The 25,771-nt window shown below is 37.4% G+C and overlaps 1 protein-coding gene across 1 annotated transcript in view; it reads left to right on the top strand.

Annotated features, from left to right (window-relative positions):
- Clvs2 (clavesin 2) overlaps window positions 1-16,934 on the top strand; it is a 61,965-nt gene extending 45,031 nt beyond the window's left edge. The window contains exons 4-6 of the mRNA XM_051175497.1: window positions 5,192-5,302; window positions 13,530-13,750; window positions 16,824-16,934. Of these exons, the coding sequence (XP_051031454.1) occupies window positions 5,192-5,302; window positions 13,530-13,750; window positions 16,824-16,911 (420 nt within the window). The 3' untranslated portion in view covers window positions 16,912-16,934. The remainder of the gene's footprint in view (window positions 1-5,191; window positions 5,303-13,529; window positions 13,751-16,823) is intronic.
- Window positions 16,935-25,771: the final 8,837 nt, after the last annotated feature.

Genomic DNA, 25,771 nt, shown 5'->3' with positions numbered 1-25,771 from the left:
TCCCTATTCCAAATGACTTGACAGCTTTTGTTGATCCCTCCTGGAAGGCTTTACACTCTCTGTGGAGTGGGTGGGGAAGGGGATGGGAGAGGGGGTCAGGGCACATGGGAGGATGGGAGGGAGATGGAACTGGTATCAATATGTAAAATAAGAAAAAATAATAAAGATATTTTTGTAATATTTTGACGTATAATCATAATATCCAGAAGTAATGAACCCAAATGATGTATAAAGGAAACTGTGGTTAGTATGTCAAAGCACAACAGTCATAGTAAGTATAAACACACAGGAGGAAGATGAATAATGATACTGGGACAGAAACTGCTGTACCAGTTGCTACAGCAATCACTTGTACTTCCTGCATGATAGCACAAAGTAACATTGTGTTTTCCATATATCTATGAGGTATTATGAATGACTAATACCACAGTTATAAGCTTCTTTATAGAGCTTCATATCATCTGTACAAAGTTTAAGGAATGATAAAGCAAGTTGCTTATGACAGTCATCTTGCATTTGGCACAACATGAGTGGTGTTTTAATAATATTTTTCAATAGTTAACATTTGCTTAAGAATATGTTTCATATTCTTATGAAACATACCTGAAAGTAATCATGCCATGTTTGTACCCTAGTAACATTTTAAAAGTAGGTCTGTGGACCAGGCCTGTTGGTGCATGCCTGTAATCCCAGTTATGTGAGAGACTGGTGCAAGATTGTGAGTTCAAGGCCTGCATGGCTTACACAGTGAGTTCAAGATCAGCTTGGGCAATTTAGTCAGACTTTGTCTTAAAGAAAAACATAACAAATCAGAGAGACAGCAAGGTCACCACTACTACCTCTGGTCTTTCAGACTTGCTCAGGTACATCCCATTGGAAGAAATATTTCATTCATAATTTTCCTACAATTTCACTACAGGGTCCACATGTGCATTTCCATGCCCTGCCTCTAGGGTAGAGTGTGATTCTTGTAGAGTGTTTAGAATTCTCAATGTCTGCACTCATAGGGTTCATAGTTGATTGTCAAAGACAAACAACAGAAAGATTATCAGGACTTGGGAAGATAGCAGTCAGTAAAGGGCTTGCTATATGACCACAAGGACCTGAATTTCAGACTCACTGTCCATGTAAAAAGTTGGGTGTAATGGCACATGCTTATAATCCCAATTCTGGAGAGACAGAGACAGGATCCCTGCAGCTTACTGACTAACCTGACTGGACTAACGGCAAGACCTGGGTCCTAGTAAGAGATTACAAAATGACTAAGTATCAAAAAGGACAGAAGAACAACACCCGAGGCTAATTAGGGTTCCCAGGTATACATGCATGTATACCTATGAACACCTACACACAGGTGTACATGATCATGCACAGGCTCACATATAAAAACAGGTAAAGGGTATGAAACAAATGAGGTGATGGATCTTGGTGCTGCTGGTAGCAGAGAGAAGGCTTTCATGAATGATCACTCTGATGAGAAATGAGAGACGGAACTAAAATGAGCACTGTGGAAATGGTGTTGCCTGAGCTAAGACCTAAGACCTTAGTAAGCATAGAAAATATATATGGCAGTAAGGGACACCATGCCAGGCATGAAGGAGACAATAGTCCACAACCACAATACAGGTGGTGACCACAAGCAGAAGACATGAAGGAAAGAAACATGCTGAGTTTGGGATTGGGATGAAGCTTCACAGAACCTTGAAGGTTGGGGATGTTAATCTACAGGACTTGAAGGATGCTTAGCAGAAGATCAGAGTGAGGGAGAAGAAGGAATCCTTGATTTTGCCTTGGTTTTCTCTACTAGGTTTAAATCAGAATTCTGAGCTAGCTATACCTAATTGAAAAGTGAAATCTCTTCCTGTTCTTTCTCTTTGGCTTAACTGTAATTTGATATGATTCAGTTGTATATTAAAAGAGACCTGTCTATGAAAGCCTTGACATCATGTGCAAGTTGTATGTTTTTCAGAGAGAAGGAAATTACCTCTCGGTAATTTTCAAAATTTAATAATCCTGATTTGAGATTTGTGGTGTAATATCCTTATGACCGGTGCTCATTCAGTTTTTGTGTAGATGTCAACTGCTTATTCAGGAGTATATTTCAAACACACAGTGAGTATTTCAGGCGGTGCAGCCTGTTTCCACTCACTAAAACATCTTTCTGTCACAAAGGAGAAGGAAGGGTGTTGAATTTATTACAACATAAATAATTCTGGATGCATTGTTGAGCTCCTGGGAAAAGAAGTCAAACACACAAAACTCTATAGTGAAAAGCTCAAGAGAAGCTGAGGTCCAGGGAACTCTGGAGTAAAACGACAAAGCAAGAGGGAAGCTGGAGTTGTAGAGGACCGTGGCTACCCAGGTATGGGTGTGATTGCATGTGCTGAAGTCTGGTGGGTGACTGGATGTGGAACCAGGCACTCTTCTGGATTCTTTGTCCTGAAATGTTGCTTCAGCTGGCCAGGAAAGCATCAAGGATATTGCTCTGCCATCGCTATATCTTGGTGAAAATTAACCAATCATGTCAATAGTAGGAATGAGGACGCTAGTAGCCTTCTCAATTGCCCAGGACCACAATTATTTCAAGAGTGTCTGAAATTTGAATATATGTTGCAGTCAGAGAAACCTCAGCATGGAAAATGAACTTGAAGACAAATGAGGTGGCTAGCATCTCATACCTGGTAAAAACTAAGCAGATCTTGTCCAGAGAAGGTATATCCAAGTTAGTTTGTTCTAGGTGTTTGATAATTGTTAGCCAAATCTGAGTTCACCATAAACAGGATACCATAGAAAAATCCGGAGAGATAGCAAACTATTCACACTCTCAAGAACACAAAAATATAATGTTGTGCTCGCAGATTCTGATTCTGTCATTAATGATGAAGAAGTAGTATTGCAGAGACCAGGAATATAGCAAATAAACTTTGTGTTAGAATTCATTTAGTTTCTATTAGATTCATAAAATTAGAAGGTGGTAATATCCCGGCTATATAAAATTACTGAAATTGGCAGGTAATGCTGGGGAAGGAGGGTGTAAATTGATTCAGTCAATTTTGCTGGTTTTTGTAAACGTGTGGAGCATTTGCTCTGGGAAGCAGCATTAATGCTGAGAAAAATGTGGTGCTATGCCCTTAAATGTGCTTGTGAAGGATGGCTTGAGGGCTGCAATGCAAGCCATGGCAAACACACAGAAGGCCTGAAAAACAACATGCATGAACAAGAGAAGATAAGTGAATTACTCTACACTATAACATAGTTATAATATTCATTGGTGACACTGGACTACAGTGACACCCAACATGTGTAGTGACCCTCACTGAAGTGACCCTCAGGAATGATGTTGTCTCTCTCTCTCTCTCTCTCTCTCTCTCTCTCTCTCTCTCACACACACACACACACACACACCCCACACACCCACACACACATACATGTGTGCTCCTGTGTGTATACACAAGTTGATATACTTAAAAAGTGTCCCCAATTAAAAATATCTTATTTTATTATACTGGCACTGTTTTGGATCGGAAAGTCTTACTGAAGAGAATATTTTTTTAATAGTGGAATAATAAAGATTGGGAAAAACAGAAAGGCTGAATAGATATTTATTCAGGGACAAATAACTTACAACAGAGACAAGTGAAACCAGCATGTTCCTGTCCCAAGGATGCCTCTGAATGCCCTCTGTCTTGGCCTAGCAAACAAGATTGCTCCTGGGTCCTTCCCTCAGAACTAGTTCCCCCCAGGTCACATCTGCACCTGTCACCTGTCCCCATGACTAATGGGTGTGGTCAGTGCAACAGGTGCAGACAGAGTGAACATCTCACTATAACTTTTTTTTAAAGACACATTAGCTTTTACCTTTATCATGACCCTTAGCTTTTATTTTTTCTTATTCATGTTCTGCAGAACACAAGGAAAGGCAAATTATTTAGGGTACTACTTGAAAGACAAGATTAGTTAGAGGAGGTTATTTGTTTGTTTATGGGAGCCAATGGAGTTTGTTCTTGAAGAGGTTTGACATCGCAGAAGAGAAAGTAGTCCGACCCTTTGGAGGAGAGTCCTCGGCATATTCAGCCAGGTGGCAAGGTTGTGAGTCATCTGGCTTAGGTGTTGCTTTATGCTAGGAACTAGGACACAGGTGCACCTTCTTAGTCACAGGTAGGCGGAGCAGACTCCATCACTCTGGTTTCAAACTTACTCAGCTGAGCTTTGGTGAAGAGGAAGTAGGCTTTGACCAAGTTCCACCTTGCTCCACAGGAGCGAGTTCAGAGCATTTTGATGCTCATTTAACATATTTACTATTGTGAAGTTTCCTGTGCCACTACTCAGGGTTTCTGTCTTGCTTAAGCGTGATTCCCTTTTAATAGTGGAAATAAGGAAAGGCAGGTGATTGTAATGAAGCCTAGAAACGATGTAAATAGTTTGCATGTTAATTTTATTTTTAAATTTTGTCACGAAGAGGAGCACAAGCTATGTGTGGAAGTCAGAGAACACATTACAGGAATTCTTTCTTCCTTTCTACAACGTGAATTTCCAGGCTTGAACTCAGGCTGTCAAGGGCTCTTACCCACACCCTCGGAGTCATCCTTTTGACATACTTATTTAATGACTGTGTGGTCGGGGGTAGGTGGGCTCATCAGAGTGCACATTTGATGGTCAGAGGACACCCATCATGTTTTCTCCTTCTACCATATGGGTCCCAGAGATTGAACTTGAAGCTTAGCAGCAAGCATGGATACTTGCAAAGGCCTCACACTGGCCACAAAATGTGTTTGCATATATCATGCTATTTCCATTACAAATGACTACACCTAAAGTTAATAAAAATATTTGAATTCAGATATATTTCATTACAAAAAGTAAGTAATTTAAAGAAAACAACTATTCTACACAAACCTAGTATTTGATACTCCATTCTAGTCTGCCTGTTCATTGTGTTTCTGTCATGGTGGCAACTGTTAGAAGTTAGACACGATCTCAAAGAGGCTGAAGTTCCTTCCAGCACCCTGTTCTTGGTAAGTATTCACTTTAGTACATATTGTTTTAGTTCTTCAGAGATTCTCACTGTGGCAAGACTTGCTCCTTTCTCTTTAGTATACGGATTAAGACAATCAAACAACACGCAGTATTTCCTGACCCACTCCAGCCTAGAAAGCCTGCTCTAACTTCTTTACTTCTCTTGTTGATCCAGGACAGTTTCCCAGCAAGATTTGGAGGAATTCATTTTGTCAATCAACCTTGGTATATCCATGCCCTGTACACTGTGATCCGGCCTTTCCTGAAGGAGAAGACTCGGAAAAGGGTACTTCTGCTTTTTTTGTTTTAAATCTGATATCTGTCCCATCCATATTCAATGAGTTAGGATGCACACTTCAATTGTTTAATGTCAGCTATGATACAATTTCTTTAATCTTGTCATGCTAGACATTTACAGATTTTTAGAGATCTTATAATCTCTCTAAATTCTCAGCAATGTTTTATGAACAGGACATTTAAAAGCAAGCTTTCCTACTGTTTCACCAAATAATGAAGCATGTTAGTATCTTCACTCATATTACAGTCTCACTATAAACCTCAGAAAACAATGCTATAGTATTTCATTATTGTTGGCACTCTTAATTTCAAGTAAGAACTATACATGAGTTATTATTTTATTTATTGACAAATGAATTCTTGTTATTTCACAATATTTACTGACATAAGTACACTTTTTAGAATTTGATATATTTGTGTAGTGACAGTCATGATCCATCAGACATTTCAAAAATAATGCTGGTGTGCTGAAGTTTAAATAGTTCTCTAAATACATGTTATATGAATTTACTCAAGATCGAGTATCATCATACAAGGGTGGTAACAAATATACATGAAGGAAAATCATGATTTTTCTGGAAATGTAATAATTATTTAAAGCATTTAGTACATGCTAAATTGAATAGGCATGTTTATTAACATAGAATTTTAAAATATATTTAGTTGTACATTATTTCACTTATTCATTTAACAGCTCTGTAAAGTAAATTTAAATATTGCTCACCTATTTATTATTTAAACATATATACATTATGAACAGTTCAAATAAGGGTAAGCATATTCATCTCCTTTAAAAATTAATGTTTCTTTGTGGTGAAGACCTTCCAAATCTCTTCTGTTGCTTTAAAAAATACAGTGATTACCATTATCTAGAATGATCGTACTTATTTTTCTTATCCAGCTGTAACTTGGATATCTTGTACCCACAGACCAACCTATTCCCATCCCTTCTTTGCCAGTCTCTGATTACTGATTTTATGCTGAACTTTGAAAAGTAGATTTAGTAAACATGGTCTCCTATTTCTGAGCTGAGGAAGGAAGTCTGTGGATGGCTAAGCAACTTGCTTTCTCACAGATGTAGCTGGGAAGTTACAGAACCAGCAAATGCCCTCAAGCACACAGCTCTGTTCACTGCTGTGTGCTAACCACCATCAGACACCCTCAAAGCACCCAGCTCTGTTCACCTCTGTGTGCTAACCACCACCAGACGCCCTCAAAGCACCCAGCTCTGTTCACCTCTGTGTGCTAACCACCACCAGATGATTAGTGACACTGTAAAGTATACTTTCCTCTAAACCTGTGCAGATGACAATAGTGTTGTGAGACTCAGTGATTAAGCACTTCATGTCTTCCAGTGTTGCAAAGTCCTCATTCTGAGCATGCAAACACAGTAATTACATGTTCGCATCAAGCATTAGTGAGCAGAGGGTTGACTGTGTATGAATTTGTTAAAAACATTCCAGTCATTCAGGAGGAAGAACTCCGCAAACAACTGTAATTTGTACTAAGAGTTGATTCTACCGCTAAGCATGAAATTATGCGCATTTTGGAGTTTAAAAATATAATGAAGTGCTTCACAAATGCACCTCCAAGCTTTGTTCCATGAAATACTAATCAGGTTATTCAAAACATCTGCTGGGGATTTTAGCACAAATTCCTCTTATGTGTGTTCCCTCTTGCTACATGCTGTTCTCAATGCATTATGTGTGTTTCATTTAATAATTACAACAATACTTTTGAGTAAGTCATTTTTTTTCATTTTGTAGGCTGAAAATGAAACTTAGAAGGTTAAACAACCTGCTATATATTGCTGTTAGTAGATAGAAGGTTCAGGCTTATTTGGAAAATTCCATGGAGAGGAGATAGGAAATACGTCTTAGGTAGGCATGTGTCTAAGCTATTGAACAAAAGCAAATAGAGCAGAAAATCTGGAGAATGAGCTATGTGGGGAGGAAGTGAGGGGCAAGATCAAAGGAAATGGGGTTCATTAGATCTCAGGTGGTCTTGGCTAGCATTGCAAGTGCTTTGATGTTCAAGCAGTCTCAATGTGACCTGATATGCCACGATCCCACTTCCTTGAATGCATTGCTAGCCAGATGGAAGGAAGGCAACTGAACTCCACAATTTTAATAAAATTTCCATGACTTGGCAATCTTCATTTGAAATAATTAAAGGTTAAATTCCTTTAATTTTTATTTATATAAGGAACTCATATGACAAAGATATTTTATTCTTACTGACAAGACAAGTGATACCCTGTCATTACACAAGTACCTCATAGTGCTGATGTTGTAAATACATCTTCTGAGAAATCTGCTAAAAAAAAAAATACAAACCTAGAGATCACTGGAAGTCTTCCTGTATAGACCCAGTGTATAAGAAATGACTATGACTTCATTTTCCCAAATTAAGTTAAATGCCAACACGACATAATGGTGAAGATTCCTGTGTTCATTATTATGAATTCCCTTCTCATAATTTCATCAATGCCTGGAGTTTTCATACCAAGATTCCCATCCATCATAACCAATGCCTAATGTTTCCATGGTTCAATGTGATATTAGTTCCTGGAGTTAAGATTTTTTGATTATGATTTCATTTCCTGTTGTGCTTCTACATTGCCAGCCAAATAAAGTCCTTGCTGCTGACTCTGGATATCAGGGGCTTTAGTTATACCTCATCACCTCACTGCAGCCTTGAGCAAGCCTCTGCTTATGGTTTTACTACCCTGGAAAGAGTGACAAGAAGCTGGGTTCTCCATTAAGCAGCACATGATGGGAGATGTCATTCTGTATATGTTTCTCATACTGGTTAATGAATAAAGCACTGTTGGCCAATAGGAAAGGAGATAGGAGGGACTAGGAAACAAGGAGGAAAGAGGAAGTAGGAAGGAGGAGTCAAGATAGAGAGACCGGGGAGACCAGACGTCTGCCCCACTCCCCGGTAAGGAAACCACATGAAAATACATAGAAATGGGTTAATAATTAAGACAGAGCTAGCCGATAAGAAACTAGTAACTGGCCAACAGCATAATATCAAATACAGAGTCTCAGTGTGTTAATTGGGGGTGGTGTAGTGGCGGGAGAAGACCTGTGGCAGGTGGAAAAAGCATACTCGTTACAAGCACACATTTTTATCTCTTTCTCAACATGGTGGGCTCTGCCTTCTATTATATTCTTGATTCTCAGATTTATGCCACCTTCTTCTGTTCTCTTCCCAGTAGCCTGATATAGTTTATTTAATGAGTAAATGGCACAGGGAAATGAAATAAAAAAATAAAACAAATTTTAGGGTAATTCTTAGTATTGTGAAGTACAATGAAGCAAAGGAACCCATAAGGATCAGGTATCATTCACTAGATAACAAAAGAGCAAAAACAACATGAAGGGGGAAAAAACCAAATTAATAGTGAATACTCTTAATGCAGAATTATTTAAGACAAAGAACCCTAAGAGCAAACAGTCATGGTGCATTTTTGATGCCCAAATCAGAGGATCACTTCACACTTGAAGTTCTGAAGGAGCATCTTTTTAGGCTATTAATTAATTAATTGTGGGATTTGAGAAATAGTAGTTTGATGGTTTATAAATCTTCAAATCTACACACACACACACACACACACACACACACACATATACACACACTATATACATTAAAGGATAGGTTAGCAGGTGAATGGTGTTAAAAACACATGATATAAGAGAGTTGAAAGTGTTCCCAGGTGAAGGACTTCACACAAAGGGTACTTTCAAGCAAAGATTACAGAATAGTAGGTCGTGAATATATTGAGGAAGAAATACCCAGGAAGAAGAAACATCCAGGACAGATACTCCGAGACAGTGTTGGGAAGTGGATTTAAAAGAATAATCTTGGAGGACATATAGGGCACATAGGGTTTGCTTATCGCAGTGAATAGAGCAGCCAATGATGAACTGTGACCAGACTGAGGGAATCTGGTGTATGTGTTGTCATGGCCATTCTACTTGCCAAGTTGAGAGCATTCTAGGGAAGAAGAGTGGCAGTACGATGAAAACCCAGGGGACATGAGCTGTGGCATAATATAGATGAAGGTGGCTTTAGTTAGGGCTGTGGCTGCCCTGAGTGGTACAACAAAAAATAATTTCTGGAAACCTTTGAATATGCAAAGAAGTAAAATTCAGTTCATATATTTTGGTTTGATAAACAGAAAGGGTGACTAAACCTTTACTGATGCTTAGAATAAGTAGAAGCAGTTTGGGTGGGTAAGATTTTTGAGGTCAGTTTTGGACCTTTTGGATTCTAGGTACCCACTGAACATTGAAGTGAAGTGTCATTTAGAGAGAGTGTGGAAGGCCAAATATAGAGTCCAAGACTAAGGTCTGGATCCAAGACACAGGTTTACAGAGCATAGTTAGTGTTATATATCTGCAGAATAAATAACGTCAGCAATGGGGTTTGTTCTTTAATAATAATAACAATAGTAATAATAATAATAATCTGGCTGAAAAGTAGTTTCCATGGGCATAGTAGCACACAGTTTTAATCCCGGAACTTGAGAGGCCAAGGAAGGTGGATCTCTGTGAGGACAAGCCCAGGCTGGTCTACATAATGAACATAATGTATTTAAGGCCAATCAGGCTATATAGTGAAAGCTTGTGTTAAAAAAAAAAAAAAAAAAAAAAACTTGAGTTATCAGAAGAAAAAGATTAAAGATGGCTGTAGTTCTGCTGTGGGTTGGGGGAAAGCAACATGAGAATTGGATATTAGTTCCTCAGGGAGAGCAAAACTGACAGAAGGTGATATCATGTTTTGTTAAGAGATCAGGTAGCTATCGACTGGACTTAGGAAATGTTAGAGGAGAGTATTTGGACAATGAATAAAAACAACTTCTCTTGCATGTTCTGCTGTTAAAGGAGAATTGAAGCTAAGATAAGAACCAAAGAGCCAAGAGAGATTTTATGCATCTTTTTTGCAAGATATTGAAGATAGCAAGTTTTTTTTTCTCAGATGGGAAAGAGAGGTTAATGTTTTAATATGAGAAAAACAAGAGGGGGGATTGCTGGGAAATAAAACTGAGTTGAGGAAAGGGAATGGGTTTTGTTTTGCTGGTGTAATGGTTAGTCTGTGGGCTTTACACTGTCTCTGTTCTAATGGTGAGCCGGAACCCACGGGCACAGATGCTGGTGGGTGGACCTCAGCTGGCTGCCCTATTTCCACAGTGAGAGTGGAATCAAGGCCAATGCTGAAAATGATGCTGAGGGAGGAGGTAGCAGAGATTTCCAGAATGTTGTTTTTAACCACAACATCTTTGTGACTTGATGCAGGATTCTGCTATGATGAAACACATCTCATGTTTTTGGAGTTAGATAGCTGGTATAATGAAGGTTTTGAAACTTCGATTTTTTTTTCTAGAGGAAATATTTTTGACTGAATAATATTGGTATGTGTGTGTTTTTCATGCATACATACATACATGCATGCGTACACACACACACACACACACACACACAGACACAGAGGCTATGTGTTATATTTTTAATTAACCAGGTTTGCTGTGAGGCAGATAGCATCTTCCAACACTATACTTATTTCTTAAAAAATCTGATTGTTCTGTAAACTGGCCAATGTTTGGCTGACATCTACTGTTTTTCATCTACTGTAATTTGTTAAAAATAATAGTTGATTGATAACTTGCATCTCTCAGAGTTTACCTGATGCTGAAATATATATTTTCCTATATATTTACATCTGTGGATTCTAAAGATACAGAAAACAAACATGAATGTGTTAGTTAACCTGTTCATCTTGAACCCAAAATGTGAAATTAAGTTACTTATAAACTTTACTTTTAAAATAAATATTACAGAAATTTGAATAGGATGTTGATGATGCTTTTTTGATCAACCTATAATTTTGTGATAATAGAAATCAAATAGAAGAAGAAGCAAACTACAGTTAGGAAATTTCTTATTCTCAGATTGGGAATGGAAGGTCGATAACTGACAATGAAAATTTGATTATGAAGGAAGACTTGAGAATAATAACACACGTATATTTTTTAACTTTTTTTGTTAGTTCATTGACAATTCCTGATGGTTTACCTAGGTTTTCTAATTCCAGCATCAGGAAGAATAGTAATTAAAATCTTAGTTAACTGTGAACTCTGTTAACTACAAAAATTAACTACTGGTCTGGCATGATATATCCCAAAGAGGGAAAGCAGAAATTGGGCCTGAGACAGGGGCCCATACTCACCTCTTCCCTGAGCGGGGGCAGGACTCTCTTTTTTTAACTTTTAAAAATTTGATATTTGACCATTTCATACATGTGTATCCACATAGGCTTAAAGATATATATATATATATACTATTCTAGTCACTGTCACCATCTTCTTTTGATCTTTTCAGCCCATTGCTCACAACCTCACCTCACTATTCACTGAGCTGAACTAGGGTCTTTTTTGTAACCATGGGTTTGGAATTATCCATTGCAGCCTTGTAGTCTCTTAAGTGGACAAACAATTGCAGAAGATGTTGATTCTTGTCCCAGAGCCCATTTCTTTCTAATAGCTCAGCAGGGAAGGTTAGTGTCCTTTGAGCATCTCCCTAGCATATGACTGATTGTTGGCGGACCCAGTTTTCTACAGACCTATTGCATTGTAACTGCAGCTAGGTTGAAATCATGACTGCATTGACTGTGCCATATCCAGAAGAAATAATCTTTCTGCCCTGTCTTCCACTAGTCGTATAGTGTTACCGATGTAGGAGTAACAAACAACTTTCTGATTGAAATTTAAGCCTGCTTTATAAAACGGAATTCATACCTGCTACCATATACTGGGCCAAAAATCTGTGTCTGGCCAGTTCATGGTCCTCAAAGGAGAACCTAATATTGCAATTCTACAAAATGAACATAGTAATAAACTTTCTCCTTAATTTCTTGACTTTTATAATCACAGATTGATGGATGTATCTCTCTGTCAATGGGCTTTAACTTGGTTTACAAAGGAGACATCAATTTCTTCTGTGGACCATGTCTCAAAACTGATCTAAGAGCAAATGATTACCCTCATAACAGTAGTGTCATTATTGTACTGGTAGGTACATATTGCTTGGCAGGTTAGCAGTACAGTTCATAAGTTAGCAATTAGGTAAGACTGCTGATGTATTTTCTCCCCCAACAGTATGCACAATACCTGCAGAAACTATGAAAGCTAGCCAATAGGTAGGAAGCTCCCAGCTTAGTTCCTGTCTATATCTTGAAACTATCTATGGTGTGTGATGTATCTGCTAAAAGACTTACTAGTAGATGTGCATATTGGCTATTAACTACTGAAGATGGGTTTTTATTCACTGCTATAATCTTGATGTGAATTTTTGTTATATTGCATATTAATGAGTAATATTTTAATATTTGTAATATTGAAAACATTTAAAGATAGAAGAATTTAAATGATTATTAATAAAAACATAGAAGGGGTAGCAATTGATGGAAGTATAAAATAATGGAGATTGTGCTTGAATTTATCTTCAGATAAATAAAGAAAACTCTATGTAGACAATAATACCAATAATTTAAGTATACATAGCAAGTTGTCCCTATAATTCACTGTTCTAGTTTCATTTGGTCAATGAATATGGAAATCTCTAGGACAGAGAATGTTGGCAGTAATGCAGATCATGTGTCTTTGGGACGTGGGCATCACTCAGCTTTTGCTTATGAGGATGCTAATCTATTTTTCTTTACAGCATCCACTTCAAATTATAAAGCAATTGAGTAGTTACCATATTCTTATTTTTGCTGACAACAATAAAGAGAAGTAGATATGGAGGCACCTTTGTAACTTGGTCAGCTCTGGAATTGATGATTCAAAATCATTCACTATTTATATCACCAGGTTTCCACAGCTAACACAAAGGAGATGTGGAGCTTAGAATATTCTGTTCATGGTCCTGACAAAGAAGCGGAAAATCAAACTTGTGATTCTAGATCTTTATCCATATCACTATCTGATCCTCCAGAAACTAAATATCTTGCCCCTTGGGACTATCATATGAAATGTTAGATAATGCTTCAATGTTGTCTACTTCATAGAATAGAGGAGAGAGTTAAATCTTGTGAGAAACATATAAACCTCTTATGTTTGCTTTTCTAGTTTCACCTATTCCCAACAGCCTCTGGATGGTACTTAGTTTTCTCTATGTGTTTCCTTTCTACTTCTTGCCTTGTATTCATAGATATTTTTGCACGGTAACAACCTGAACAGTCTACACCAACTAATTCATCCTGAGATCCTGCCTTCTGAGTTTGGGGGAATGTTGCCCCCATATGACATGGGGACATGGGCAAGAACCCTGCTAGACCATGAGTATGATGATGACAGCGAGTACAATGTGGACTCCTATAGTATGCCTGTGAAGGAAGTAGAAAAGGAACTCTCTCCAAAATCCATGAAGAGGTATGCTACAGATCAACTGGAAGTGGCTAAAGCTCCTGGGGCGGGGGAAGACACACTGAATTTGACCTCCTTTCCCCACCATATAAATTTTCATTTTGTGTGCCTTTTTTCTTTTCTGATAGCATTTTAAAGTCTTGCTGTGACGATAACTTTTTTAAGTTCATAAAAGTCCAATTAATTACTTGGGAAAATGTCATATGGGGGTCGTCTAGATACATGCAAGTTACACACACACACACACACTTTCAAATAATACATTCAAGTTTGTGTAACCTGTTCAATGTCTCTGCTCATTCTTTGTCTATAGGTAGCCATTTCTGTGCCAACCACTATATCCTTACAGATTTAATCATCATAAGGTTCATTACTATGTTAGAGTCCATCTTCCTGTTTTGACTCATAATGCTTTCCTTATGTTTCTTTCAGTTAGTGGGTGGGGGAATTGCAGGTGCATGCTTGTATAACTGGCTCTGCCTCTCAGTCCTGTAGCAAATGCTATGACATTGATTCCTGGGCTTCCTCAGGCCCCAGCTGACAGATAAGGCAAGTCTAATCATCACCCACGAGAGTGTGTGGTTCCCAGGCCCTGCTACCTCTAGGAAGATGCACACATTTCACTTGGCATGCTAAACCCTATCTTGCATCTTTTCCTCATGAAAGCTTTGGTTAAAGCATCGATTCAGGTAGTGGTCCTAAAGAATGAATCTCCTCCTTCCTTCCTCTTTCTCTCTCTCTTATCCTTCCCCTTTCCTGTCTCTATTTGTCTTTGTCTCCATTTGTCTTTCTGTATCTCTCTCTGTATCTCATGTGTCTGAGCATGCATTATGTTTTTGTGTGATAATGATGATGATGTTTTCTCACTAAAAGCAATTACACAACTCCTGGAAGTAAAGGGAAAGGACTGGAAAATTTCCCTGCTACCTATCATCTCTGACCCAAGTTCTTCTTCCATGCATCCTCAAAAGGCTGGGACCCATCAAAGGTCTTCCTCTCAACCACCAAGTCAAGCATTTCTATGTGCTACTTATTCTAGTCATTTCGTATCAATCACTGTCCTTTAAAAATGTTCTGGTATCACTTAGCAAAAGAAATGATTTGGGCTAGTTTGATATTTACTCTTTATAATATGAACTCTGTGGAGATCATGGTGGCTGTATTTGTTCCGTTCTCTGAATCTCTTGTTCCTGGAGGAAGGCTATTCCCAAGGTGGCCCACTACATGCTGCTGAGTGAAAGACTGAGCTGTTTTCTGTCTTTGAACAGCTACCTATAGTCAGTATTTATAACAATAGGCAACATCTCAACCTACAGTGACTAGTGCTGTCTATGTTTCTTGTGTGGACTTTGATAGTTTCTATTCAGGTGCAAGAAGTCACAGCGCATTGCTTACTCATGTTGAAATTGTTGTTTAAATGGAGCCAACATTTACCCACCAACAGTTCTGAAAACTATAATGCCTGAGAAAACAAAGCAGCAATTTAATTCCAATTTAGGCGATATATTTTATATTCTTAAAATGTCAGATTCTATTCAAACTGAAAATAATGCATGCGTGTATCTGGGTGTGTGTTTAACAGGATATTATGATAAACACAAATAATTTAGTGGTGGACTTTTTGTAGTAGCTTTGGCATTTACTTTCTGGAGATGATGAACACAGTTCAAAGTCTGAATAGTAGATGTAGTTTATGATTTTATGTTTTCAGTAAAAAATTAATTTCCTATTTTTCGTGTTGCTCTTTGAATGCTTAATACCACAATTGTTGTGTGAAAATTCAGTTGTTAGAAATCTTACTGTGTATCTTACCCTGTGATTCTTTATTCTCCCTCCTGTCTTCTCTCTGTCATTTCCTCTTGTTCTCTTTATTCAATTTGTCTCTTTCCCACGAAGACACACAGAGAAACATAGAAAAGTTTAATCGGTATGTTTTTAAATATCCAGTGCCTCTTTAACACTCAGATAAAGTGAAATTTATCTAAGAAACCAACACCTCACTTAAAAAAGGTTCCCATTTTTATTTCCTTTTTTGGAACAGCATTGTTTATTTAAATAAGTAAGTCATTTTGTTGGTGAATCTTGCCCTCCTTAAAAATATAATTAGTTCCATTACATTCTTTTTTATTAGTATGTGCAATTGTAATTTAGCTGAGAGACTTCCTATTCGGGAGTTAATGAAGTCTGTTAAGAGGCACATTGCTACAGCAAACGGCAATTGGCCAGAATGCAGCAGAATGGGAGAATTCATTACCAGGGAGGGCTCTATAAGGGCAGCTGCTTCTTAATGCCGTAGCCATTAAAATGGCATCTTCCTGCCACAATATTAGCATGTGTCATTGTTTTCCCTTCTTTCCATCCTCATGTGGTTTCCTAATGATGAACCTTATATAATTCCACCTTGATATCAAAAGCATGTACATATATGGGGTTTTCAAATTTTGTGCTTTCTTAATTATAGACTCTTCTTACACAAATAAGCATTTTTATTTTAAATGTCATTAAACATTTCTTAAAGCGTTTGAACATATGGTTTAATTTATTTGAATTTTCTAGTGGGGAACTTAAAATTACAATCAAATTCTGATTTTTTTGTCGTTGGTGGTGATGTAATAAAATTGGCAGATGATAAAGAAATGGTTTATAATTATTTTGAATGTGTTTCAAAGCGGGGATTAAGCCTCTTACTGATGTAGAAATCATCACCAAAAGCATCTATCTATTAATTTCTTCTTATGTCCTGACATGCTTTATCAGAAACTATCTGTCCTCTATTAGAAAATCCCAGTATCTCAAAGAGAACACTCTTGCTCAGCTGTCAGGAGAACATTAATGCTATTATTTTCTACTTAGAATCTCTTGCTGCTCACAACCCGGGAAGCACCAGAGGGGATTGTTTGCTCACTCTGATGCCAAACTCTAAATGTGTGATAGCCACAGCTCATAAATCCCTGGACGTGGGGGAAGAGACTTCATGGCCCTGGGAGAAGCAGTGTACAGAAAAGACAGAGGAAATGTCATGCTGTCATGCGGGTAATTCTGGGTGCTAACTCTTTGTCCCTGGCTTTATTCTTCCCAGATCGCAATCAGTAGTGGACCCCACAGCACTAAAGCGCATGGATAAAAGCGAAGAAGAAAACACACAGCCTTTACTTTCTCTGGACTAAGAACTTCTCCACCTCCGCCCCCCACCATCCCCACCCCCATGGATTAGAAATGGGAGGTACTGGCTTTCAGCATCTGGGACAGCGCTGTGGCATTTACCTGCTGGAAAACCTTATTCATGTTAATGTAGCATAATGCATAAGGCATCTGGCTTTCACATTTGCCTAAACCATGGGTGCCCCGGGCTAGATTTTAAAAAGTCAATAATTTATTCTGTAAGTGCCAAGTTCTTTGTAAATACAATATAGACTTCACATCAAGTTTGTAAATTTTGGTAGTAATTTAATTTGGGAAAGATTGACTCACACGTTTGAGCCAGTGATACAGACCATAATAAGAAGCATAAAGACACATACACTATGAAATTTAATTATATGTATCCATGTTTCCTATGAAGCCATATTTCTGCTTTCATAGTGAATTGTTTCATTCTCTTTCTCTGAAACCCTGTCAATATTCAAACATACTTTGGGCACGGTTAACAGTTATTCCAGGAAATTGTTACGATTAATGTTTTCCTGTTTAGTGGTTTTCATTTCAGAGGAAGCATTCTAGAACCATCCCTGACTGCATTCTGAAGAAAAAGAGTAGATGATGAGCTGGTGAACAAAACATCTTGTGTTCTTCTCTGTTGTTTGACTCAGAGTCTTGCAAGAAAATATGTTTCCCCACTCAAGATGTGGAATTCTGATAAAGAATGGATATTTGTTGATACCGCTGTCTTCGCAATGTTCACTTTGCTTAAGTGTCTCATTGTAAATCCTTGTCTGGTGTACTATAGAACATTTCATCCAAAATTCCTTCACCAAGAAGATGAGAATTAGTTCCTGAGTAATTTTGACAGCCAATTATGAATATAACGTTTATCTCTTGCAGATAGGGGCCTAATTTCAAATAATTGTGCAGCACTTGTTGAAAAAATATATTTACACACCACATATATATTTTTATTGAGTTCTAATAAATTCTCGACATAACAGGCTTTGAGATGTCATGGAAAAATGACTGTCAGTGTAGTAAATAAATATGAGAATGTGAGACAGACTTCAGGTTACCTATTCAAGGAATTCCAATATATCATAAAATGAAATATTGAGTATGTAGCACCTTACTGAATGTGTTTTTTCTCCTTTAAGGCACAATAAATCTCAATATAGCATAGATACCAGGGCAAGAAAAGCAAGAATTTTCTTAAATATTTTCTTACATATAACTTAATTATGTTGTTATTTTATGCTCACATTTTCTTTTGAGAAAAGATTAAAAGTACATGACATCTGACAGATATAATCAGAGTGTTGGAGAGCATCTAAGATGGCATATAACAGTTTAAGTCAAGACTCAAACTTGTATATAATTTAAAGTTTTATATCATGAATTGTATAACTATAGCCTATGTTAAACATCTTAATTTAAATTTCAAATTCCTGTGTAGAAAGGCAAGATTTTTATCATTCTCCTGGCATGATAAATCTTGAAATTGAGAATTCATCATTATTCTTTCAAAAAGAAAATGACTCCTACAACTTTTGAAAACTAGTATATGGAAAGGCATATAACAGCCTCAACATACACATTAGCCAAAAACTTTAAAAATTATGTAGCCCAAAATCTCAAAATTCAATCAACACACCAGTCTGCAGCAACATGGGTTGCCTAATGCTTATAAAATTACAAAGATCACGTATTTTTGAAATATACTTCTAAAGATACTTTAGCAATGACAACCTTCAGTTGTATGTAGAATAATAGTGATGGGGTGGGTACACTGACCTTGTGGCATAGATGGAAATGAAATGAGGAATAAACACTAGGGCAACTATATTAGATAATAACTGATGTACCAATAATTTATATTTGTGCTGACATACATTCTATAGTCCTGGACTTCCCTCATGTTGTAAATATGCACCAGACAGAAGACATTGAAATAAAATAAGAATAATATAAGCATAGGCAACCAATATAATTCTCTTGACATTCATCATTTGTTGACGGTTTTCAGAGGTCTTCCAGCTTCAGATATCATCCAGCATGGCCAGCATCCTTCTCCTACCATAAAGTAACTGTCACATAAAAATAACTACAGTCTTCTACACCCTCTCCTAATACCATTTTTGGAAAATTATCATTGGCATTGCCAAGTGTCTGCTCCTTTTTAAATGAGCAACTGAAAGTTGGCTAGATGATGTACAATATTTAAGAAAAAATGAATGAACAAATTAAAACAATGATGTCTTTTGATTTTCTAGCAATGGTTTTGAAGATACTTAGTCAAGGGATATTTATTCAAATTTATAAAGTTTGCCTTCAGCACCAGCTAAAGCAATGTTTAGGCAAATTTTCCCTATTGTATGTTTTACATCATATAGCAGTGTTTATGGTACGTGCTCCAGTAAATGAGCATTGCCAGGGTTCTTCCGCACTAGATTGTTCTGAGGGATTCTCCTCTACTTTGAATCCTATATTTTGCCATTGAAATGGTCTCATTGCTTGGCAAGATACCACGCCAATCTGGAATAGTTAATTTACTACTGTTCTCTACTTTAGAAGAAATGGTGCTGGGCATGGAACCGAGTCCTGAGTGTGCAGGCAGGTGCTTTACCTCTGAGCCGTATGCCAAATTCCCATTCAAAGTTTTCACGTTGTCTGTCCCATCTCTTCATTCTTTCAGTTGTTTCAAGAACAGTTGCTTAAATAAAGAACTCTTGTCATGTTCTCAGCAACGCATTATGTTGGCTACTATATAAGACACCATCACACCATAGACACTAAGGAATATGAAGAAGTGCCTCTTTAAAAATAGAATAAAGCATCAGTAATGTCATACCCAGTTTATTTGCACTGTCTTCTTAAATGCTTTCAGTATTGTAAAGATAACACGTAAATGTCTTTTGAAGAAGGATATCGATGGGTGTGGTTTGACAGTTTTCATACAGTATTGTTTGTTGTGCAAGATCAATGCAGTAACATCATGCTATTTAAAACAGAGGACTATGTTAAAACAGTATAAAGGTAGAGTTCTTCAAGAAAATTGTTGAAATGGGTATGCACGATTTTATTTCAGCATTTGTATGGGGAGAAGTATTCCATAAGCCATTTCATAGAAAATGCTTGTTTACACTATTAAAATTCTCATATCCCTAAAGAAAAAAAACCATGTAAAATGTCCTCTTTAATATGAGTATGCAGGTCACACAGTTAAACCAAGCATTTAATGTTTCAGTAACATTCATACGGGAACAGAATGGATTCTATAGCACCACAAAAAGGGGGCTCATTTTAGACTTCACGTTATAAGGAAACCTTTAGAGTCATGGCAGGCTGTTTATATTTCTATATACAACTTCAAGTTTATCACCAGACCTGTGGTCCTTTAAGGATATTTTATTAAGGAGATATTCTGAGAGACTTAACGCTTACACTGCTTTATTAAAACATCCTGTTTGGGTTGGTTCATAGCATCCCTTTGCTTCTGTCATTGAGTGCATATTTACTAATGACCCCTTAGGAAGTTGCCCTGGACCATTCCAGAAAGATTTTCAACACAACCAGTAAAATGACCCAAATCCCAACATATGCTATTTCAACTTTTAGGTGATACTGTTTTTCTCCTTGACATCAGTAGGGCACAGGCAGACATTCCGGTTTAGACCTGTTATATGCGCAGGAGGCCTGAAATAACTGTGTGCTCTCGAAACCTTGTAGGTTGCCACAGGAAGAGGCACACATGGGGAATGTTGGAACCCAGCAGTCTGCTGACCCCGCCCCCTGACGATGGGCAGGATGCTCATGGCCATGTCATCTCTACTTCAGGACTTACCTGGCTGCTCAAGAGCATTACCTGCTTATTTGCACGGTGTGGGGGGTGGGAGACTCAGTGCAAGTTTCCCATTTAAAGCAAGTACGCCAAGCGAGCCTCTCTCTCTCTCCTTTGCTCTCTTCCCCTTCTCTTTTTCTCCCTCTTTCTCTCTTGTTCCCCCTCTCTCCTCTCTCTCTCTCTCTCTCTCTCTCTCTCTCTCTCTCTCTCTCCTCTACCAATAAATTCCTCATGGGTGCTGAGTCTCCTGTTTGTGTTTCTTAGGCAATAATTGTAGCAAAAGAACAACAGGGGGAATGGACTTATCTTGCATTCAGCTGTGGAAAACAGCTTCTCCTATCCTATTGTAAAGATTGGTGATGCTCAGCACTTTAGATTGGGTGAATAGATAGAAATGCAAGCAGCCTTTGGCTTTGTGGCAGTATTAGTTCATTGCCTTTATGGTCGGGAGAAGAGCTTTCAGGCTTCCAAGATTTCAGTTTATAAAAAAAACTGGAGGTTAGTTAGTGCCAAGTGTAATGCTATGAAGTTTTTTATTTGAGAAATATGGGGAGGAATCCATCTAGACTGTAGGAAAGTCATAAAATTGCATTTCTTTGTAGTGAAATTGGACCCTTTTGTTCAAAGGAGTACAAGTAGCACTGTAGAGATGAAAAAGAAACCAAATAGTCATGCACTTTACATCAAGGGTTAGGAAATGTTGACAGTATAGGGCTTGACATAGTTTCAGGTCTCCATGCAAATATTTCTGTCCTTTATGTTTCCAGAATTCTTGATTATGTAAGCATTTCCTTGTGAGTAAAATAGACCTAGAGAAAACCTAACAAAAATTTAACAACATCTTAAGCATGGACCAGTCCCCAGCTATTTTGAAAAATCCTAATGATCTAAATCCATAACTGATTTACTATCACAGGTCCAAGCCATTGTCTTATTTCTGATCTTGTTTTGTTTTATTTTTTTTTGTGTGTGTGTGTCACTGCATGATGTTTTCTAGTTGCAAGTTTTTATAATAAACTTATAATAAATTTTAAAAGCTAAAAATATACAATTTTTGTCTCCAAAGTTCCAATAATATCTAAGACAAAATTACACAAGTGTTTCAAAAGTATAAAACACCATATTATTTGGCTTAAATGTAATAAATATTGCTTTATATATTGTTTGCGTTCCATTACACATTATTTGCTATTTGATCTCTTGGGGCAGTTCTTTGTGGCAAAGCATTACGGTTAAACATATCTCTTGCATTTTAATAGACTGAAATTTCTGCTGGACTTCCCAAAGTTATTAATATACTTGAGGTCACTGAAGATTTACAGCTGCTATCCTACTGTGTTCTCAGCCTGTGTGTTAATTTTCTTTTAAGAGAACAATGTAACAATCAACCTTACTTGCCTTGGAATTCCCATGGAATCAACTTTTCCAACCTAAGATAATGCATAGCTGTGATTTAATTTATATACTCTTCTATTCCCCTTCCCAGAACAACACATTTGTATCATTTGCTGAAAGCAACAAATACAGAGGTTGAAAACAATTGGTTGAGAAACAATGATTTTCATAGTGTGGTTCGTTGCCTGGTCATTGTTGTCTGTCAGTTGGGGTATGTTGGATCCAGTGCCTTAATCCCTTGTAAAATTCTGTTGAAGATTTCAGTAAAATATTCCTCATGCCTTCCCCCATTAAATGCTGTCTACGGTGTTCAGCAAAGTTAGAGGAATGTCTTTTGTTAGGGGCAGAGACAGTCACACAAAAAGACACACAGGACAGAGGCACAAGACAGTCTTCAGTCAGAGACAAATTCAGATTCATACAGGAGATAGACAGAAGGCAGAAGCTATGAGGAGGAGAAAGTAAAGAACTCAAATATGGACTCGACCTCTGCCAAATCACCTCAAGGAGAGAAGTGCTTTTATTTCTTTCTGTACTGTGACACGGGTGCAGTATTAGTACACATATTAATCATTAGTGTATCTAATACACTCAGTTATTTATTCAAACAGAATTAAAAATTTGCAAAGCAGTGTTTTGTTGGTTTGGTTTACTTTGGCTTCTTTTTATTTGGTAAGCATATAGTTAGTAGTATGTGATTTACATATGACAGATTCTGAATTTGTAGGTGGTGAATGGGCTGCATCTAAAAATATGATGATTTCTAATGGAACATATGAAAATAAATTATGATTTTATTTGGAGAGAGTATTGTTGCCTCTCATGAAGGAATGTCTCAATTTTTCTAACATTTGAAAGTTTGAAACAGAGGGAAATATATAATTGCATAATTCACTTCACTGAAATGAATCTTTGCATTTGATCCCTTCACAGCTCTTCAACAGAGTGTGAAGAAGCAAACTTTTAAATTGTGTACTCTGGAAAATAACCTTAAACATGATGTGGTTTTCACATCCTCACAGAAAGCGAGAGGATTGGCCAAGAGTTTAAGTTTAGACGTTAGAATTATAGAACTATCCACACCGATTTAATTCAATCTTATTGAAACTAGTTTCAGAAAAAAACCTTAAGTAAAATTAAAATATTCAGCCTGACTAAAGTGTTAATTCAAAAATAATGCTCCTATTAAAATAGTTGAATAGATATCCATGCTGTATGAATGTGCATCTTTTGGGTATATGCTTATGAGTGGAATTACTGGATCTTGAGGTAGACTGATTCCCATTTTCCTGAGGAACTGCCATACTGATTTCCAAAGTGGCTATACAAGCTTGCACTCCCACAAGCAATGGAGGGGTGTTCCCCTTTCTCTACATCCTTTCCATCATAAACTGTCTTTGGTGTTTCTGATTTTAGCCATCCTGACAGGAGTACGATGGTATCTCAGAGTTGTTTTGATTTGTATTTCCCTGTTGGCTAAGGATGTTAATCACTTTCTAAGTGTCTTTCGGCCATTTTGGATTCCTCTATTGAGAATTCTCTATTATTTCTGTACCCGTCTATTTCATTGGATTATTTGGTGTTTTGGTAACTAGCTTCTTGATTTCTTTATATATTTTGGAAATACATTTTCCCATTCTATGGGCTGCCATTTTGTTTGTTTGTTTGTTTTGTTTTGTTGTTGTTAACTATGTCCTTGGCCTTACAGAAGCTTTTCAATTTCAGGAGGTCCCATTTATTAATTGTTGATCTCAGTGTCTGTGCTACTGGTGTTATATTCAGGAAGCGGTCTCCTGTACCAATTTGTTCAAGGTATTCCCACTTTCTCTTCTAAGAGGTTCAGTGTGGATGGATTTATCTTGAACTCTTTGATCCATTTGCACTTAGGTTTTGTGCATGGCAATAGATATGGATCTATCTGTAGTCTTCTAAAAGTCAGCATCTAGTTATGCCATCACTGTTTGTTGAAGATGCTTTTTCTTTTGCCGTTGTATAATTTTAGTTTCTTTGTCAAAAATCAGGTGTTCATAGATGTGTGGGTTAATACCAAGGTTTTCAATTCATTCCATTGGTCTTCCTGTCTATGTTTGTGCCAATACCAAGCTGTTGTCAAGACTATAGCTCTATAATAGAGGTTGAAGTCAGGGATGATGATGCCTCTGGAAGTTCTTTTATTGTGCAGGGTTGTTTGGGACACAACAAGGACATCTGTTCAACTATGTTCTTATCAGCATTACTTACAATAGCCAGAACCTGGAAGCAACCTAGCTGCCCCTCAACTGAAGAATGGATGGAGAAATTGTGGTACATTTACACAATGGAGTACTATTCAGTGGGGGAAAACAAACAAACAAACAAACAAACAGAAAACCAAAAACAATGGAATCTTGAAATTCAAAGGCAAATGGATGGAACTAGAAGAAAACATCCTGAGAGAAGTAACCCAATCACAAAAGGACAACCATGGTATGTGCTCACTCATATATGGTTTTTAGACATAGAGTGAAGTATTACCAGCCTACAGTCTACACCACCAGAAGCTAGGAAACAAGTAGGACCCTAAGGGAGACAAACTTAGTCCCCTGGAGAAGGGGAAAAGGACAAGATCTCCCAAGCAAATTGGGGACATGGGGGGGGGAGGAGAGATATAGGGGGGAGAGGTGGGCATGAGAGAGCAGGAAGATTGAGTCAGGAAAAGAATAGAGGAGAGCAAGAAAAGAGATACCTTAATAGAGGGAGCCATGATAGATTTTAAGATAAATCTGGCATCAGAGAAATGTCCAGAGAGCTACAAGGATGACTCCAACTAACAATCTAAGCAATAGTGAATAGGCTACCTTAAATGTCCTTCCCTTATAATGATTGGTGACTATGCCATCCTAGAGCCTTCATCTAGTAGCTGGTGGAGGCAGGGTCTAGGCCCTTCTCCAAATGATATGACAGACTTTGAAGACTCATCCTCCTTGCGGAGTAGAAAGGGTATGGAATGGAGGATGCTTGGGGTGAGCAGGGGATGACAGGAGGGTGGGAACTGGGATTGACATGTAAAACAAGGTTGTTTCAAATTTAAATTAAAAATCATCAAAAATAGAGTTAATTCGCCTCTTATTTTCCTTGAACCCCCAAGTTTTTATTTTGTATGTGTTTAATATTCTGTCATACAGCTTAAGATACACAATCACTAAATTAGATAATCAGTGCCACATGTCTCATTTAGTGGACACTTTCTCCAAAATGGAAACTACCTTAATGAAGAAGATGAGGCCATCAAGTACCAAACAGAGGACAGAGTATTGGTTAAAAGAGAATTAACTCTACACACATGCACATATGTGTACATCTTTTACTTCTGTTTTTTTTTAATGAAAACATTTTTTCATATAATATATTCTGATTATGATTTCTGTTCCGCCTCATCCCCTTACTGAATCTACACCCCTTTTGTATCTACTTAGAAAGTAAGCAGACATTTAAAGAATAATAATAAGATAAGATAAAACCCAAACAGAACAAAAAGCACAAGAAACACATTTAGATATAGAGACACATACGATTGAACACACATACTTCTTGCAGGGATGACAGATGTTGAGGCTTTATCTTCCTTGCTGTTTGGGAATTCTATTTAGATGACCTTCCTACATGGA

The sequence above is a fragment of the Phodopus roborovskii genome, unplaced genomic scaffold (assembly GCF_943737965.1).
Source record: "Phodopus roborovskii unplaced genomic scaffold, PHOROB, whole genome shotgun sequence".
Lineage (NCBI taxonomy): Eukaryota > Metazoa > Chordata > Mammalia > Rodentia > Cricetidae > Phodopus > Phodopus roborovskii.
The sequence above is the reverse complement of the archived record's forward strand: the minus strand, read 5'-3'. Positions and strand labels throughout refer to the sequence as shown.